At 40.9% G+C, this 16,568-nt stretch overlaps 1 protein-coding gene across 1 annotated transcript in view; it reads right to left on the minus strand.

The window, feature by feature from the left end:
- Positions 1 to 8,546: 8,546 nt before the first annotated feature.
- The window catches only part of RNASEL (ribonuclease L), a 23,856-nt gene continuing 15,834 nt past the window's right edge, over positions 8,547 to 16,568 (minus strand). Inside the window, exons 3-6 of the mRNA XM_007937653.1 lie at positions 14,618 to 14,823; positions 13,306 to 13,438; positions 9,385 to 9,518; positions 8,547 to 8,733 (exon numbers count right to left, since the gene is read on the minus strand). Of these exons, the coding sequence (XP_007935844.1) occupies positions 8,547 to 8,733; positions 9,385 to 9,518; positions 13,306 to 13,438; positions 14,618 to 14,823 (660 nt within the window). The remainder of the gene's footprint in view (positions 8,734 to 9,384; positions 9,519 to 13,305; positions 13,439 to 14,617; positions 14,824 to 16,568) is intronic.

Here is a 16,568-nt window from a genome sequence, read left to right on the forward strand (position 1 = left end):
CCCTTAAGATATGAGAGCAGATTTTGTGTCCTCAATCCTCTCTTTTCCAAACAGGACTGAACTTAATTTATTTTAGGTTCACCAGTTTTCTGAAACCTAACCTTCACATTTCCTCACGAAATTCCAAATAAACACAGTGGGTTTTCAGCCAAAGTGTGTTTGGTTGCTAGGTTAACAGAATATGTTTTTAAAGAATTTCTGACACGCTATTTCAAGAAAATTAAACAGACTCAAAGAAAAGAAAAAGTCTTAAGACTTTTGAAAAGAAAAATTCTTAAGACCTGGTAGAATCTTCAAATCTATACACTCCTTCAACTGAAGTCAGATGTCTAGTAGAGCCGTAGGCTTGTTTGCTAGCCAAGCAATCTACTCTCAAAAAGTAGCCTTAAAAAGAATGAGATTTAAATGGGGGCAACACTCTATAAGTTGCATTGGCTGTACACAGACCACAACCAGGATGATATGTTCATATACAGAATATGTTCCTGTGAGTAACCATTCCTGGAAGTGTCTTATGACTGAGCCTTGCTATTATTCTGTAACTATTTTGCAACATAAATCAGATCCTGTAATTGTTTTATTGTCAACCAATCACTAATTTCCACTTATGCAGATCTAACCAGCTGTTAAAAAAAAAAAAAAAGCCTCCTTGGAAAGATCTCACCCCAACCACCATACTTCACCATACACCAATCACAAACTTTTTACACTGTTAGCTTCTTGATTTTCCTCTATAAAAATAAAAGAGTGGCTCTCACACTTTCTGATTTGTCAGTTTCATTTGTGGAACTTGACATCTTTCTCCATTAAAAAGGTTTTGAACTTTCAAAAACCTCTTTAAATTTTAAGAAACTCCAGTTGTGCTCTATGACAGAGTCCACTTCACTCATCCCATGCCAGTGATCACAGATGTTTGCGTGGATTATTGTTGTAGTCTACTGATTGGTCTCCCGGTTTTCAGTCTCTTCTCCACAGGGGAACCAAAGTGAGCCTTTTAAAATGTGGTTCAAATCATACCACTCCTCTACTCACTATCCACAAGTAGCATACCCTCTCACTCAGTAAAAAACCAAGGCCTTGCATTTGCTTTAGGAGCCTATCTGACTGGATTCCTGATTCCTCTTTCTTCTTTCCTACTTCCCCTCTCTTGAGCCCTCTGTGTATGACATGCCAACCTTTCTACTCCATAAACTTTCCAGGCATGGTCCTGCCCCAGGCCCTTTGAACTGACTATTCCCTCTGCTCATATTTCCTCAGATAGCCCTGAAGTTGCTTTTCTCACTTCCTTCTAGTCTTCATGAGGCCCACCTGATCATTCTGTTTAAATTTCATTTGTTGCTTCCCTTTTTACTCTAGTTATTAATACTTCCTATTGTACTAGGAAGAAAGGTCTGGTGATCAACTTCTAAAAATCATCAGTGAAAATCCTGTAAACAACAGCAGTTCAATCCACAGGCAATCATGATGTTGGCACAGGATCAGGAAGTAGTTCATCCCATTGTGTATGCATTCACTATGGGACAGGGGCCAACTCAATGGCAGCTAACAACAACATATAGCATCACTTGATTGAGACTTAATTCCTTCTTGAACCCTCTCCCTGGGCAGAGTCTTTGACCTGGTTTGCTCACTATAGTAGCCCTAGTGCTTCAAACACCAGGCTAGATGGCCCCTGGAGGGTTTCAAGGGTGTAACTGTCTACTTCCTGGACTGCCAACCAGCTGCCACATGAAAAAATATAAACCTTTCATCTTGTTTAAGTCACTATCATCTGGTCTCTGTTAAAAGACCTAAACAAAATCTTACCTAATTATTTTAGTTTTTCAAAATCTTAAAAAAAAAAAAAAAAGAAAGAAATGTTACCCATACTCCAGGGGAAAACAAATTCCTTACAACTGGACCAATTAGTAGCATCATGATTGTGATTGTTGGAGCTATATGTCAACTTGGCTGTACCACAATTCTGTGTGGTTTAAGCAATTGTGATGTGATGTGGGTTGTTCCAATGATGGCATCAGATGTATGTTTTGAGCAGCCAATCTACTGAAAGGGAGTTTTCCTAGGGGTATGGCCTGCTTCCAGTATATTTAGGGACATCCTGGGAAAAGAGACATTTTTCTGTGGATTGGAATTCTGTTGTACCGTCTACAACTGTCCGTGAGCAAACAATCCACCATCCAGCCTGGAGATCTTGGATTCGTCATTTGTTGGAGTCAACAGCCAGTATACTGCCTGCCAGCCTTGAGTTCCTCAGCCCCTGCAGCTGCGAGAGTCGGGAAAAGTCTCTAGCTTGACGTTTGATCCAAGAACTTGAGACTTGCCAGCTTCTATAAGTGTGTGAGCTGTTTTCCTTAGATAAATTTCTCTTTCTCTTGCTATATAACGTTTACTGGTTTTGTTTCTCTAGAAAACCCAGTCTAACACAATGATAAATGGGGAAAAGAATGAAGTTGTCAAAGATTTCATATTACTTGATCCACAATCAACACCCATGGAAGCAGCAGTCGAGAAATCAGATGTCATATTGCACTGGGAAAATCTGCTGCAAAAGACCACTTTAAAGTATTGAAGAGCAAAGATGTCACTTTGAAGATTAAGGAGTGCCTAACCCAAGCCATGGTGTTTTCAATAGCCTCATATGCATGTGAGAACTGGACAATGAATAAGGAAGACTGGAGAAAAGTTGATGCTTTTGAGTTGTGGTATTGGCAAAGAATGCTGAAAGTACCATGGACTGTCAGAAGAATGAACAAATCTGTCCTGGAAGAAGTGCAGCTGAATGCTCCTTAGAAGCGGGAATGGCCAGACTTCGTCTCACCTACTTTGGTCATGGTGTTAGACCATGCCCTGGAAAAGCATATTATGTTTGGTAACGTGGTCAGTGAAAAAGGGGAAGACCTTGAACAAGATGGATTGACACAGTGGCTGCAACAATGGGATCAGGCACAGCAAGGATTGTGAGGACGGTGCACAACCAGGCAGTGTTTCATTCCGTTGTACATGGGGTCGCTATGAGTCAGAGCTGACTCGATGGTACCTAACAACAATATACTCCAGGAGAAGAGACAATTTTTAGGAGGAAGAAAGAATGGAAAGCTCTGATTTCTGCTTTTCTCTGCCTGGGTTCCCGCTCTCTGTGGATATCACATCATTTTAGGATTTTTGTGTTAAATTTTCATAGGCCAGTATTAGTGGTTAACATGTGAGATGTGCATCCTACTCCTCAAAAACAATAAAGAATAAATATTTTTACTAATATCTAATTCTGTAAATGGCTCTGTGAAATCTCAGAAAATTCAATCTCTCTGCTTTTCCCCACCCATTTCTCTCCCATTGTTAGCAACTTCTCTTGTTCTAAGACTGAGAAAACAGGTCATAAAGCAATTAAAAGTCAAACAAATGAAAAACACTGTTGAGGAGATGAGAATTGCATCATTCTTTTTTTTGTTGTTGTTTGATATTTCTTTTCCCTATTAAAGAAGATGAGAGACAGGGAATAAATCATTTACTGCCACTCTATTATGTGCTAGGTGATTAACAACAGCAACAACTAAAACTGAGTACCTACTGTATACTAAAGGAGCTCTGGTGGCAGAGTGCCTAAGGCATTTGACTGCTAACCAGAAGGTTGACAATTCAAACCCCTAACCACACCCCTGAAGGAAGATGAGGCAATCTACTTCCACAAAGATTTACCACCTCAGAAACCCAATGGGGTCGCTATGAGTTGGAATCAACTCGATGGCAGTGTGTTTGGTTTGGTTTTTTCACTATATACTAGGCACTGTAGTAGGCACTTTGGCAATCTTGAGAGCCCCACAGAAAGGAGAAACGAAAACTGAATTTCCCAGAGTTTCCTCTGAAGGCTCTGCTGTGCTTTGCCCACACGTCCTGAAACCTCAGTGCCTTGGTGTTGGGGAGAGGCTGCACCTGGAGTCAACCTTTCTCCCAGGCTGTCGCTCCAGCAGGAATAAGGCAATTTGAAAGGTGATACCCCATTCCAGTGAATTTCCTGAGCTCATATAGGCACTGTGTGAGGCACTAATGACATGATCTCTTCCCTCCTGGGCCCAGTGGAGTGACAAGTGTGCCACTCAATGTTGAATATAAAACACAAGGCAGACCTTTTGCCTCAAGCAAGAGCAAGATGGCACCAGGAGAAAGAACTTTCATCTGGAAATTGAAAGTTAAGAAGGAGCTGTACCGGTGAGAGGAACAACAGACTGGGAATCCACAAGCAGCTGTAAGTTTCTTGGATGCCCCACAGATCAGGGGGGTTAAGGGCCCAAGAAGTTCTTCTCCGATAGGCAGATGCCTATTTGCAATAATGTGAGGGATACCAGGAATCACCCAAACAGCCTCTCCTACCTCCTGCCATGTTGTATGGAGTTCCAACATTCGAGTATTTTTTCTTTGTATCTTAAATCCTCTTCATTCACTGAAAGGCCGATATTCATATGCCAGAGCCTCTAGGAGGGTGGAATCAACTCAACTAAATATAAAAGATTGCACTGAGCACTTACAGCATGCTTAAGATCCTTAGGTGGTGCAAATGGTCTGCACTAGACTGCTAACATAAAGATGCTATGGAATAAAGGGCTGGCAATCTGCTTCTGTAAAGATTATACCCAAGAAAACCAAGAGCAGTTTCACTCTGTAATACATGGGGTGACCCATAAGTCAGAATTGACACAAAAGCAACAGGTTTGATTTTTGCGGTGGTTGTTTTATTCTGTGTCAAACACAATGAACAAGAAAAAATCCTGGCCCTCAAGATCCTCATTTTTTAAAATGTAATTTTATTTATTTTCTTGTTGTTGTTGAGAATATACACAGCAAAGAATATACCAATTCAAGAGTTTCTACATGTACCGTTCAGTGACATTGATTATATTCATTCAACCATGTAATTATTCTCACCCTCCTTTTCTGAATTGATTCTCCCCCATTAACATTAATTCATTGGCCTTTGAGGTTCCTAATTGATCTTTTGAGTTGCTGTTGTCAACTTGATCCCATATAGATACTTCTTAAGAGAGTATAATGCTCAGCTTAAGAAGAATTCAGAAGATATTTTTGGTTTACAGTTTAAAGATTATTGCAGAGCAATAATTTCAGTAGTGCATCCAACCTTCATGGCTCCAGGAAGTCTGGATTCCATAAGAATTTTAAATTCTGTTCTGCATTTTACCCCTTTTGATCAGGATTTATCTTTGGAATCCTTGATCAAAATGTTCAATAATGGTAGGCAGGCACCATACAGTTCTGGTCTCATGGCAAAGGATGCAGTTGTTCATGGAGGCAATTAGCCAAACATTGCAAATCCTCCTCCTATTCCTGACTCTCTTCTTCCTCTGTTGTTTCAGATGAGTAGAGACCAATTGTCATGTCTTGGATGGCAGCTTAAGACCCCAAACACTAGGTATCAAACTAGAAGGTATAGAGGCATTAAACCTGATATTAGGCCAATTAACAAGGTTGTCCCATGAAACAAAGACCCTAAACCTCCAAACCAAGAATTCAAATCCCATGAGGTATCTGATTGTTCATAATCAACCTCAGTAGCTACTCTTTCTTTTTGTTGTTGTTATAAATATATCTGGTAGCTCTGGTGACATAGTGCCTAAGGCATTTGACTGCTAACCAGAAGGCTGGCGGTTCAAACCCACCAGCCACTCCACGGAAGGAAGGTCAGGCAATATACTTCCATAGTGATACAACCTCAGAAACCCAAGGAGGGGTCTCTATGAGTCGGATCTGACTCAATGGTAGTACGTTTTTATAAATATATCTATTGCTTAACTTTTGCCAATTCAACATTTTATAGATTTACAACTTATTGACAGCAATTACAGTAATTGGCTGTACAAACTTACCTTTAATGAATGTGATATTTCCATCACCATTAACACCCCTGTCCCCTCTTCCTCCTGCCCCTGGTAACCACCAGTAAACTTTGGTCTCTATACATTTGTCTTGTCTTGTCTTTTTATATAAGTGAGGTCATACAGCATTTCTCTTTTTGTGCTTAACTTATTTCAACATAATGTCTTCCAGCTCCATCCATCTTACACTATTGGATACATCAAGACTTAATATCTCCTACTGGCTGACTAATATTTCTTTCCATTGCATATATGGTATGCACCACATTCTGTTTATCCATTCATCTGGTGATGGGCATTCAGGTTATTTCCACCTTTTGACTATTGTGAATAGTGTGCTGCAATGCTGATGTGTAAGTCTCTGTTTAAGTCTCTGCTTTCAAGTCTTTTGGGTATATACCTAGGAGTGGAATTGCTGGGTCATATAGTAGCTCTGTTTTTAGTTTTTTGAGGAACTGCCACACTGTTTTCCACAACTGTACCATTTTGCATTCCCACCAGCAATGGATAATGGTTGTAGTTTCCTCACATCCTCATCAACATTTGCTGTTTTCTGGGCTTTGGGGTTTTTGTTTTGTTTTGTTTTGTTTTTCAATCTCAGCCATCCTAATGGGAGTCAAATGGTATCTCATTGTGGTTTTGATTTGTACCTTTCTGATGGCTAATGACGCTGATTATCTTTTCAAGTGTTTGGTGGTCATTTGAATGTCCTCATTGGCGAAATGTCCATTCCCTTTTGTCATTTTATGATTGGCTCTGGGTGCTAGGAAGCCAGGAGGAGCACTGAGACTGGGGTTGGAAGGCAAGGGTGGTTGAAAGTCTTCCTGAGGGGTTAACACTGGGACTGTCTCAGTACAGATCCAATGGCAAATCAAACCCAACTCATTCTGGGTAATGCACACACTGTATAAGCCTAGCCTCCAACAAGTTCAAAAGCCTCCTAGACCCTTAAGGCAGAATATCTCAACCTCACTTCTACTAACATTTTAGACCAGATAATTCTTTGTCACAGGGAGCTGTTGTGTGCATCATATAATGTTGAATAGCATTAAACCAAAACCAAACTCACTGTTACCAAGTCTATTCCAACTCATAGCTACTCCCACTGGGCTTCCAGGCAGTAAATCTTTACAAAAGTAGACTGCTCTATCTTCCTTCCACATAGAGGTTGGTGGGTTTGAACCACCCTTGGCACTAGTCCACCAGAGCTCCATGATGTTTAACATTTAACAGCCTTTGCACACTAGATTTCAGTAGCATCTCCATCCCAGTTGTGACAACCAAATATGTCTTCAGACATTGTCAGTCACCCTGGGGGACCAATTTGCCCTCAGTAGAAACTATTGCCTTAAGGTTATGGAAGACCAGTGTGAGTAGTTTTAGGAGGAATGAAATCCATACAGTTAGTGTTTAGATAATAAGACTGGGTGCACAATAAATATTGAGTGAATGAATGAATGAGTGAGCTGTCTGAAGCTCCTTTGACATATTCCTTTTGGGGGTCATCAGGAAGAGCCCTGCTTCTTAAAAGCTTGTTAGCAGCAATCTAAGATGCAACTATTGGCCTCTCCTCATCCAGACCAAAAAAAGAGTGAAGAAAATCAGAGCTGCATGGAAACAACTATTCCAAGGGACTAATGGACCATGGGAACCTCAGGATACAAGATCCTGAGACCAGAAAAATTAGATGGTGCCCGGCTACCACTGCCAACCATTGGAAAAGGGATCAGAATTGGATATCCTGGATATAGTGGGAGGAAAATGTGGAACAAAATTTAAAAACAAAAAAGACTTGAGATTACTGGTCAGATTGAAACTGGTGAAACCCCCAAGACTATGGCCCCAGTCACCTTTCGGGGCTGGAATTGAATGAACTCCTATAGCTTTAACGCTCAGCCAAACAATAGACAGGATTATGAGCTGAACACCTACACCAGGGAGATGCACTGCTTAGAACAATCAACCATGGGAGATCAAAAGGGCAGTATTTGCACAGGCAGAAAGGTAGGGAGGCTGGAATGCATAGGTAAGAAGAACACAGGGAAAAGGTAACCACAGGGAGGAAGTAGGAAGAGAGTTGTTACATTGTAGGTATGCACAATCAGTGTCACAAAACAAAATGTCTATGAAAAATTAAATCTGCTCTGTGAAATTTCACCCAAATCACAATAAAAAATTAAAAAATAAAAAAACTGACAAGCCCTGGACTGGTTATTTAGTTCATAGGTGGCCAAGTGAGAGGTATCAATAACACCACAACCATTCATTCAGTGCTCTGTAAACACTGTGTATTATTGGCCAAGCAGCTCAAACTCTCCAAGTCTGATTCCTCAGTTCTTGAACTGGGATACTAAACTATCTTGCATAGTGATTGGGGAAATTAAAAGAAATATTTTACGTAAAACATAAAATACAAAGGGCCTAGGCACTCACTCCTAAGCTTTACCCGCTGAACTTGACGAGGGTGGTTTGGGTATAAACTGTTTTTGTTTCAAGCATGTGTGGAATGCTGGGTGCCTCTGTACCAGAACTCACATATCAGCTATCCAACCCATGCCTCACAAGCATGAACCTGGTTAGACAGCAGAGGACCAGAGAACTGCCCCTTGCCAAATATAACACAGCTCATTAGTGCCTTGTCCGTGAACTGGAAAGCCTCCGTCAGCACTCAGGGCCTCTAGCCTGCTCGCCATCACCACCTCCATCACAATGAAGTTTGTGAGGATCCCGGGTTTTGGGAAAATACTTTTCGTATTTTGTGTCCTGTAATTTTGTATAGACATAGACCACCAGATCTGGAAATGTCTTCTGAAAATACCAGGAGGGATCTCCAATTTTCAACTTTATACTGAAATGAAACATAAATGATTTGGCATGCTTACCTCAAATTCTTCCCCCCTTCACAGAATATGGCCCCAGAGGATTACACAGAATCTGACAGAGCAAGATTCAGAAACTAACATTTCAACTAATAGTGCAAATTTTGGCGACTTATTCTTTCAGAGCATCAGTTTCATCATGCATAAAATGGAAATAATCATTTCACAATCCTTTATCAGTAATTCCAAAACACTCCTGGAAAAGAAAATAGCTCTGGAAACTGAAGGTTTGTGTGTGGGGGTATGTAAGTTGGTAGGTAACGTTTTTGGCAGCAAAAGTTGGCTTAACTAACATGGGGCTATTTTTAGACTTTTATAATTCCACATTCAATTTACTTAGCTGCCAGTTCCCCTGTGTTTCTTCACACAAGGAAGTCAGGAACCTGCTGTTCAAGGAGGCTCAGCAAAAGAAGAAAAGGAAAATTATAGCTTATTCTGCATGTCCATCACTAATTGTAGGCCCTTGTGGTAGTCCTTTTCCAAAGAGAAGGGAATAATTACTTTTCTCTCATCAGAATAAATTTTCTATTTTCCATCAAACAGCAGATACAAATTTAGAATTGGATTTTTAAATTGTTCTCATTTCACACATGATTTACAGGAATGAAAACAGTACTTACCTTTTATTCTTGTCTTCATCAATATGTTCTCCTAGATTCCGGATGAACTTTAGCAGATCTCCCACAGTGTCCTGGTAAAAATTGCCTGTTTTTTTATAGTATGAATTCATTCTTTTCATAACCTTTGCATCAATCTAAAAAACACAAAACACTATGCAAAAACATGGTGGCAACAAAAATAAACACTGATGTAATGCTAATAGGAAAGGGCAAAATACATACTTGAAGATGAGTGTGATTACTATCAATTAATAAAACAAATTGATAGAAAAGAATGGAAGTAAGTATTAGTAAATACTGTTCACTGTAAACGCTAACTGTAGTTCTGTTCGGATGTGGAATCTGAAGTAACTCTAAATTTGTGTCACTATTTTCCAAATGAACAGCTTTTATGGATTATGTTTAAATATATAAAAAAGTAGTTTTAAAATATTTACTATTACATGAGACACTTTACTCACATCCAATTCAATCCAGTTGCCATTCATGGCAACTTCATGTGTGCAAAGCAGAACTACATTAGAGGGTTTTCAAGGCTGGGACCTTGCTGAAGTAGGTCTCCAGATCTTTCTTCCAAGGCATCTCTTTCCGTTAGCAGCTACGGCCTTAACTAGTAGAGCTGCGCAGTATTCTTACTCTTGTGCCTACTCTTTCAAATCCACATTTGATTATATTTCCTCCTTGAAGAGAACTGACCAGATTAAAACCAGGCCTGGAGCCGCTGCCAAAGAGAGTGCTTTGGGGTTTTGTTTGTTTGTTTTGTTTTTAAGAAGTATATTTCCAAAAAATTACTTATCTCTCCTTATCTATAGATCTCCCAGGGCAACTTCTTTCAGACTGATAACCAGTTGCCATTGAGTCAATTCCAATTTAGGGTGACCCCATGTGTATCAGAGTAGAACTGTCCTCCAAAGGATTCTCAATGGCTGATCTTTCAGGAGTAGATCACCAGGTCTTTCTTCTGAGGTGCCTCTGAGTAGACTTGAACTTCTAATCTTTTAGCTAACAGCCAAGAATGTTAACTGTTTACAACACCCAGGGACACTTTCAGATTAATGCTCCCCTCATAACTCAGTGCTCTTATATTTAGAATGCGTTTGGAGTAAGAAAACAAGCAAAACCATGCAGCCAGAGTGTCACTGAGGAAGAGTAACTGTTGACTAGACCAATGCTAGTGCAGATGGTGCCGAGACCACCCAGATGTGCTATGTGTGGAGCCTGTGCTGAGCAATGTGTGTGTGAAATAGGACCAAACGCAGGTTCCTGCCCTGTGCACAATAAGGCCAAAACAGTTTACACACCAAGTTATTAAGAGGACAGAAAATAATTTATTGCAAAGTGGCAATGCAAGGAGTAGGGGTACCCCTGTACCCAGATCTGACTCCCTGAAAAGCCATCAAATTACAGTTTTGTAGGTTTCAGGAGAGAGGGTTATGCATACTCATAAAAATTTCAGGAATTTGGGAGTGAGATGGTTGATGATTGGCTGAAATTTCCTTTGCCTTGGTTTAAAGGGACAGTACTAATTAAAGTCAATGTGCCTGTGTGCCAGATGAGTCACACCAGCTTCCTGTCATCAGCGGATCAGGGCTTAGGCAGAGGGGAGAGTGTCCGTTCCCAGTAACTTTGTTCCTCTCTGCCCCATTGCGCATGTCCTCGGGTCAGAGTTAATTTTCAAGTTGTTTTCTAAGACACATTAATGCGTTTATCACTTGTGCCTAAGAAAACAGCAGGAAAGAATGTTTTCTTTCCATTCAGTTCTTAAGGAACTGAGCTTAATATATTTACTCATCTGTCTCCAACCGGAGTCCTATGTGTTTATTCATCTATCTCCGACCAGGATCTGGGGTGGGGAAATAGTTGAGGGTAATTAAGTTTACTTATCTATTCCCATCCAGGATCCTATCTGTTCTAATTATCTGCCTTAACCAGGGTGGGGGGAATAGTTTGGACTTTACTCGGTTTCATGTGCAGCCCATGCTAAGCAATGCATGTGTGGCAGGGTGGGGTAGTCAAAGGAAAGGACACAGCAGTGTACACTGGAAACCGTGACCTGATGCTACCAAAAATTAATCATGTGGCCATGAAAATGGGTAAATCACTAAAATCAGCACACAAAAAAATAAGTTTAAAAATGAATTAAAAAATCAATCAAAATTCAACACGAGTCAGTGACATTTAGAGAAAAGAATCATTGGGTTGGGAAACAAAAGAACAAGTTTCTCTTCCCAGTTCTGCCACTCTTTGGCTGTCCAGGCCTGGGTAAGCCAGGTACAGCCTCTGTGCCTAAATCACCTCAGCAATTAAATGAGTTAGTGGACACGGTGCCTTCTTAGCTCTGTGTAGTGGAGTAGCTTAAGCACATGACCTCTGTAGCCAGACTGCCTATCTTGCAATCCTGCTGCAACCCCTGCTGATTCTGTGCCTCAGTATGCCCATTGCAAAATGGAGATAACTGCCTCAGAGGTTGTTAAGGATTCACTCTGGTAACATAAGTAAAGTGCTTAGCACAATGACTGGCACTTAGCAAGCACTATATAATTGTTAGCTATGACTATCATTCTCTGGATTCAAAGTTCTCCATCTCAACAAGTTTTAGCTCAAGTTTTATACACATTCATTTGGCAGAGTCATGGCACACTTATCTATGTTAGAAAAACAATGACAGACAAGACAACAGGCAGCCCCTGTCCTCACAGAACTTATAGGCCAGCAGACAAGACAGACAGTAAGCCAGCAATTTTGAGAGTGATGTGGACTCTAAAGACAAGCAAGGGAAGGAAAGAAAAACCAGAACCAGAAACAAAGAGGAGAAACAGTTCTAGGTCAGGACTAGAATAGGGATAATATTGGTTTCGGGTGAAGACCTAGAGACAATACTTTACACATTGTCTCTGATGTTGGCACTCAGCTCACATCACTTAGCCACTGCTTCTTTGGCTTTCTCTGCCCACAGAGATCATGCTGTTTTCTCTATTGTATCCCCATGGCCTGGCCTGGGCCTGGTGCATAGTTGCAACTTGATAGATCTCTGTTAATTAATAATAATTAAAGGTCTGATAGTACTGACCAGATCAAGATGGTGATTGATTTTCTAATGTTTCATTTTATTTTCTTCAAGTTAGGTGAAACTTTTATTAGAGGAGTTTGAATGATCACCTCTCCTCTGCAATCTGTCTTCTCAGCCAGAATAGAGGTCTGGATGTGGATCCTTAGGGCTAGGCTCTTCATAAGCAGAGGAGGTGACAAGTCTCTCAGAATAGATTCTGCTCATGGGAGCTCCCTCTTTGGGCTTACCTCTATCAAATTGGGAGCCCTGGTGGCATAATGCCTATGGCATTTGACTGCTAACCAGAAGGCTGACAGTTCAAACCCACCAGCCACTCCTTGGAAGGAAGACTGGGCAATCTACTTCCGCAGTGATACCACCTCAGAAATCCAAGGAGGGGTTGCTGTGAGTTGGATCTGATTCAATGAAAGTAAGTTTGGTTTTATTAGTTTTTGATCTAATTGGCTGCTCTTGTCACAATAGTAATAGGATTATTAGTCAGACTCCTCTCAGAGAATGAGGCTTGAGGGAAAGAGCCACAGCAAAGGAAAAGACCCATGGGCTGGCATAGGTGCTCCCAAGCGGGAACCTGAATGACTGTGCATCAGGGAGGTCTAGGCCTGGAGAAGAGAGGAGGGGCTGGGCCTCTGAAAGGGGAACAAAGACCCAAGTGAGCAAAGGTGGCCTGGGTAAGGGAAGGGAAAAAAGGAGTACCACCTCTTTCACTGCATGGTTGGACCAGCCCCAAGGGATAAGACAAGTTGGGAAAGCTAACCCAGAACATTTAGAGCCATTTGCCAAAAGAGATAAAGACTCTGTTATAGAGATTCTTATTCCTGGAATAACTCCCAGACTGTAGGAATTTTTTGTACCTTAGAAGTCCATTCAGAAAAACTCATGGAATGTTCAGATGTACTCGGTTCTAGTATTTGGAGAATGTTGCTTTCAATTTTTCGCGTTTTGATGTCAGATTCATTTCCCACGTCCCGAAGGGTCCTATAACGACTGAGGATGACAGAATGATCATTCCATTCTTTCCAGAAAAATAAAACTGTTAGATTTTTATTTTTAATAAAAGTAGTAATAAAACAATCCAATTTAAAAAAAAAAAAAACACAGTCAAAGGGTTTGAATAGATATTTCCCAAAAAACGATATACAAATAAGCACATAAGCACATGAAAAGATGCTCAATATCATTAGCATCTTTTGGGGAAACGCAAATCAAAACCACAATGAGATACCACCACATACCCACTAGAATGGCTATTATCAAACAAACGGAAAATAGTAAGTGTTCAGGAGGATATGGAGAAATTGGAGCCTTTGCCTGTTACTAGTGGGAATGTGAAATGGTGCAGTCACTGTGGAAAAGTTTGGTGGTTCTATATAACTTAAATACAGAACTACCACAAAACCCAGCAGCTCTGCTACTAGGTCACAAGAATTGAAAGCAAGGACTCAAACAGATACTTGTATACCAATATTCATTGAAGCACTATTCACAATAGCCAAAAGGTGGAAACAGCTCAAATGTCCATCAACAGATGAATAGGTAAATAAAATGTGGCATGCACATATAACAGAGTATTATTCATCCGTAAAGAAAAACAAAATTTTCATATATGCTATGACATGGATAAACCTTAAAAATATTGCTGAGTGAAATAAGTGAGACACAAAAGGACAAATATTGTATGATCCCACTTATGTAGAAAATCTAGACTAGGTAAATGCACAGAGACAGAAAGAAGATTGTGATCACCAGGGGTTGGAGGAGCAAGGAAATGGTGAATTATTATTTAGTGGGTACAGAGTTTTTGTTTGGGGTGAAGAAAAAGTTTTCGAAATAGGCAGGGGTGATGGTTGTACAACATAGTGACTATAATTAATGTCATTGAATTATCCACTTAAAAATTATCTACATGGCAAATTTTATGTTATATATATTTCATCACAATACATTAAAAAAAAAGTAGTAAGATAGTATCTTCAAATTTTCTAAATGACAGCAGAGGCAAGCACCTTTCCCCCCCACCCAGAGAGTAAAACAAAATGTACAAAGTCAAGTAACTTTTCCAAGGACACACAACTAATAGGTTCCAAGCTGAGAAGAAAGCCTGGGTTTGCTGGTACTCATTCATGACCCCTGCCCACACCACCTGCATTCTTGAAGCCCACTTACCTCTCCCAACTCCAAAAGAAGGGGTGACCCAGCAGATTACTCAATCGGTTCAGCAAGTTTTCCCCAGGGCCAAACAAGTGGCAAATGAGATCCCTGCTTTCCTCATCTGGAGAGTGTTGAACCACCTCTTCATTACTTTGAGTCTCCAGCTCCTCAAAAGGGATGCTTCCCTTCTCTACCACGTACAGGACCAGCCGTCCAAGGGCCTACACAGAAGACACAGATCAACCCACAGGTGCTGACAGATTCTCTCCTTTATTCAGGTGACCTTGGATGGTGTGGTACAGACTACAAACCATGGAAGATGTGAGTTATCTCAAGAAGTCTATAGACTTTTCAAGGAGACAAGACACTGGTTTATGTATGGAGAACTCTTCAAGACAGGATTTGGTCCACACAATTTAAGTTTTTGTGGAGCAAAAGGAAACCCTGGGCTAGAGTTGTCAAGGCAGACTGCCTGGAGGAAGAGGGATGTGAGGTGGGGTCTTAAGGTATAGATAGAATTTAGATAAACAAGGAAAAGGGAGAATGTTTTAAATGAGGGGAGTGCTGGGAGCTTATCTGGGAACCAGATCTTTAGGTCCATGGCTGTACCAGGCAGCAGATAATGGGGCCAGTCCAGGTTGGGAGGAGAGGGTACAAACAGCCCAGGGGCTAGCCCATGACAGGGAGAAAAGGCAGAGAAGGCCAGCCTAGGCACTCTGCACCAGTCAAGACAACAGTCAGGAAAGGAGTCGACATCTGAAGCCGCCAAACCACAAAGGCCAAGATTTAAAGCCAGTAGAGGCAGGAGGCCAAACACATGGAGGGAGAGTGCTTGCCCATTGGGTTGAGAGAACTCAGCACTCTGGGGAATACTCCTCAAGAAAACGGCCCTGACAGGGCCTTGGTCTACAAAGAAAAGCCTGTCTCCCCTCAGGAGAGCATCCACAGCTATTTCAGGATCTTAACTTTTTTCCCCAAACTTAGTCTCTTTGAAGCTAGAGACTGGCTCCATTTCTCCCAGGTGTTTTCAAAGGACCTTAGTATTTAGCACCTTTGGAGCTCAGCACACAATTCTGGTGTGAGTGGGAAGATAAATCTCATTTACTTTGTCCTTAGGCAGAAGATAGCCCATTGGAGGAGAGCTTGGTATGTCACACTCAATTTACTTATTTAGCTAGTAGAGGAAGAGGGAGAACCAGAGATACAGAAAGGAGCCAAAACCACAGTCAGCTAGCTCCACACAGATCCAGCCTTTATACCTTCTTCTCACCACATTGAAATCTTTTCCCCTGGGAAGAGGCCCAGTGAAATGCTGTTATCTGCAGGGGTGTGAGGACAGTGAGTGGGGCTGGGGAAACCCTTGTATCTCCCAAGACATCAACAATTACTTTTATGATTGTTGTTGTTCTCAGCTGCCATCGAGTTGGCCCCTGACTTATGGGGTGCACAATGGAATGGAAGCCTTGTGATCCACAGGGTTTTCACTGGTTAATTTTTCAAAAATAGATCACCAGTTCTTTCTTCCTAGTCCATCTTAGTCCAGAGGCTCCACTGAAACCTGTTCAGCATCATAGCAACATGCAAGCCTTCAATGACAGACAGATGGTGACTGCACATAAGGTCAGGAATCAAAGCTGGGTCTCCCATTTGAAAGGCAAGAATTCTACCACTGATCAATATGCTGCCTACAAGAGACACATCTTAGAGACAAAGACAAGAATAGATTAAAAATTAAAGGTTGAAAAAAGATATATCAAGCAAACGGCAACTGTAAAAGAGCGTGAGTAGCAATGTTAATTTCTGATCAAATTGACTTTAAGACAAAAACCACCATACAAGACAAAGAAGGACATTATATAATGATTAAAGGATCAACTGAACATGAAGATAGAACCATAATAAATATCTATGGACCCAATGAAAGAGCCCCAAAATACATAAATCAGACTTTAAAAGAGTTGAAAAG

Source organism: Orycteropus afer, unplaced genomic scaffold (genome assembly GCF_000298275.1).
Source record: "Orycteropus afer afer isolate SDZICR_OR568_19922 unplaced genomic scaffold, OryAfe1.0 scaffold00043, whole genome shotgun sequence".
NCBI classification, from domain to species: domain Eukaryota; kingdom Metazoa; phylum Chordata; class Mammalia; order Tubulidentata; family Orycteropodidae; genus Orycteropus; species Orycteropus afer.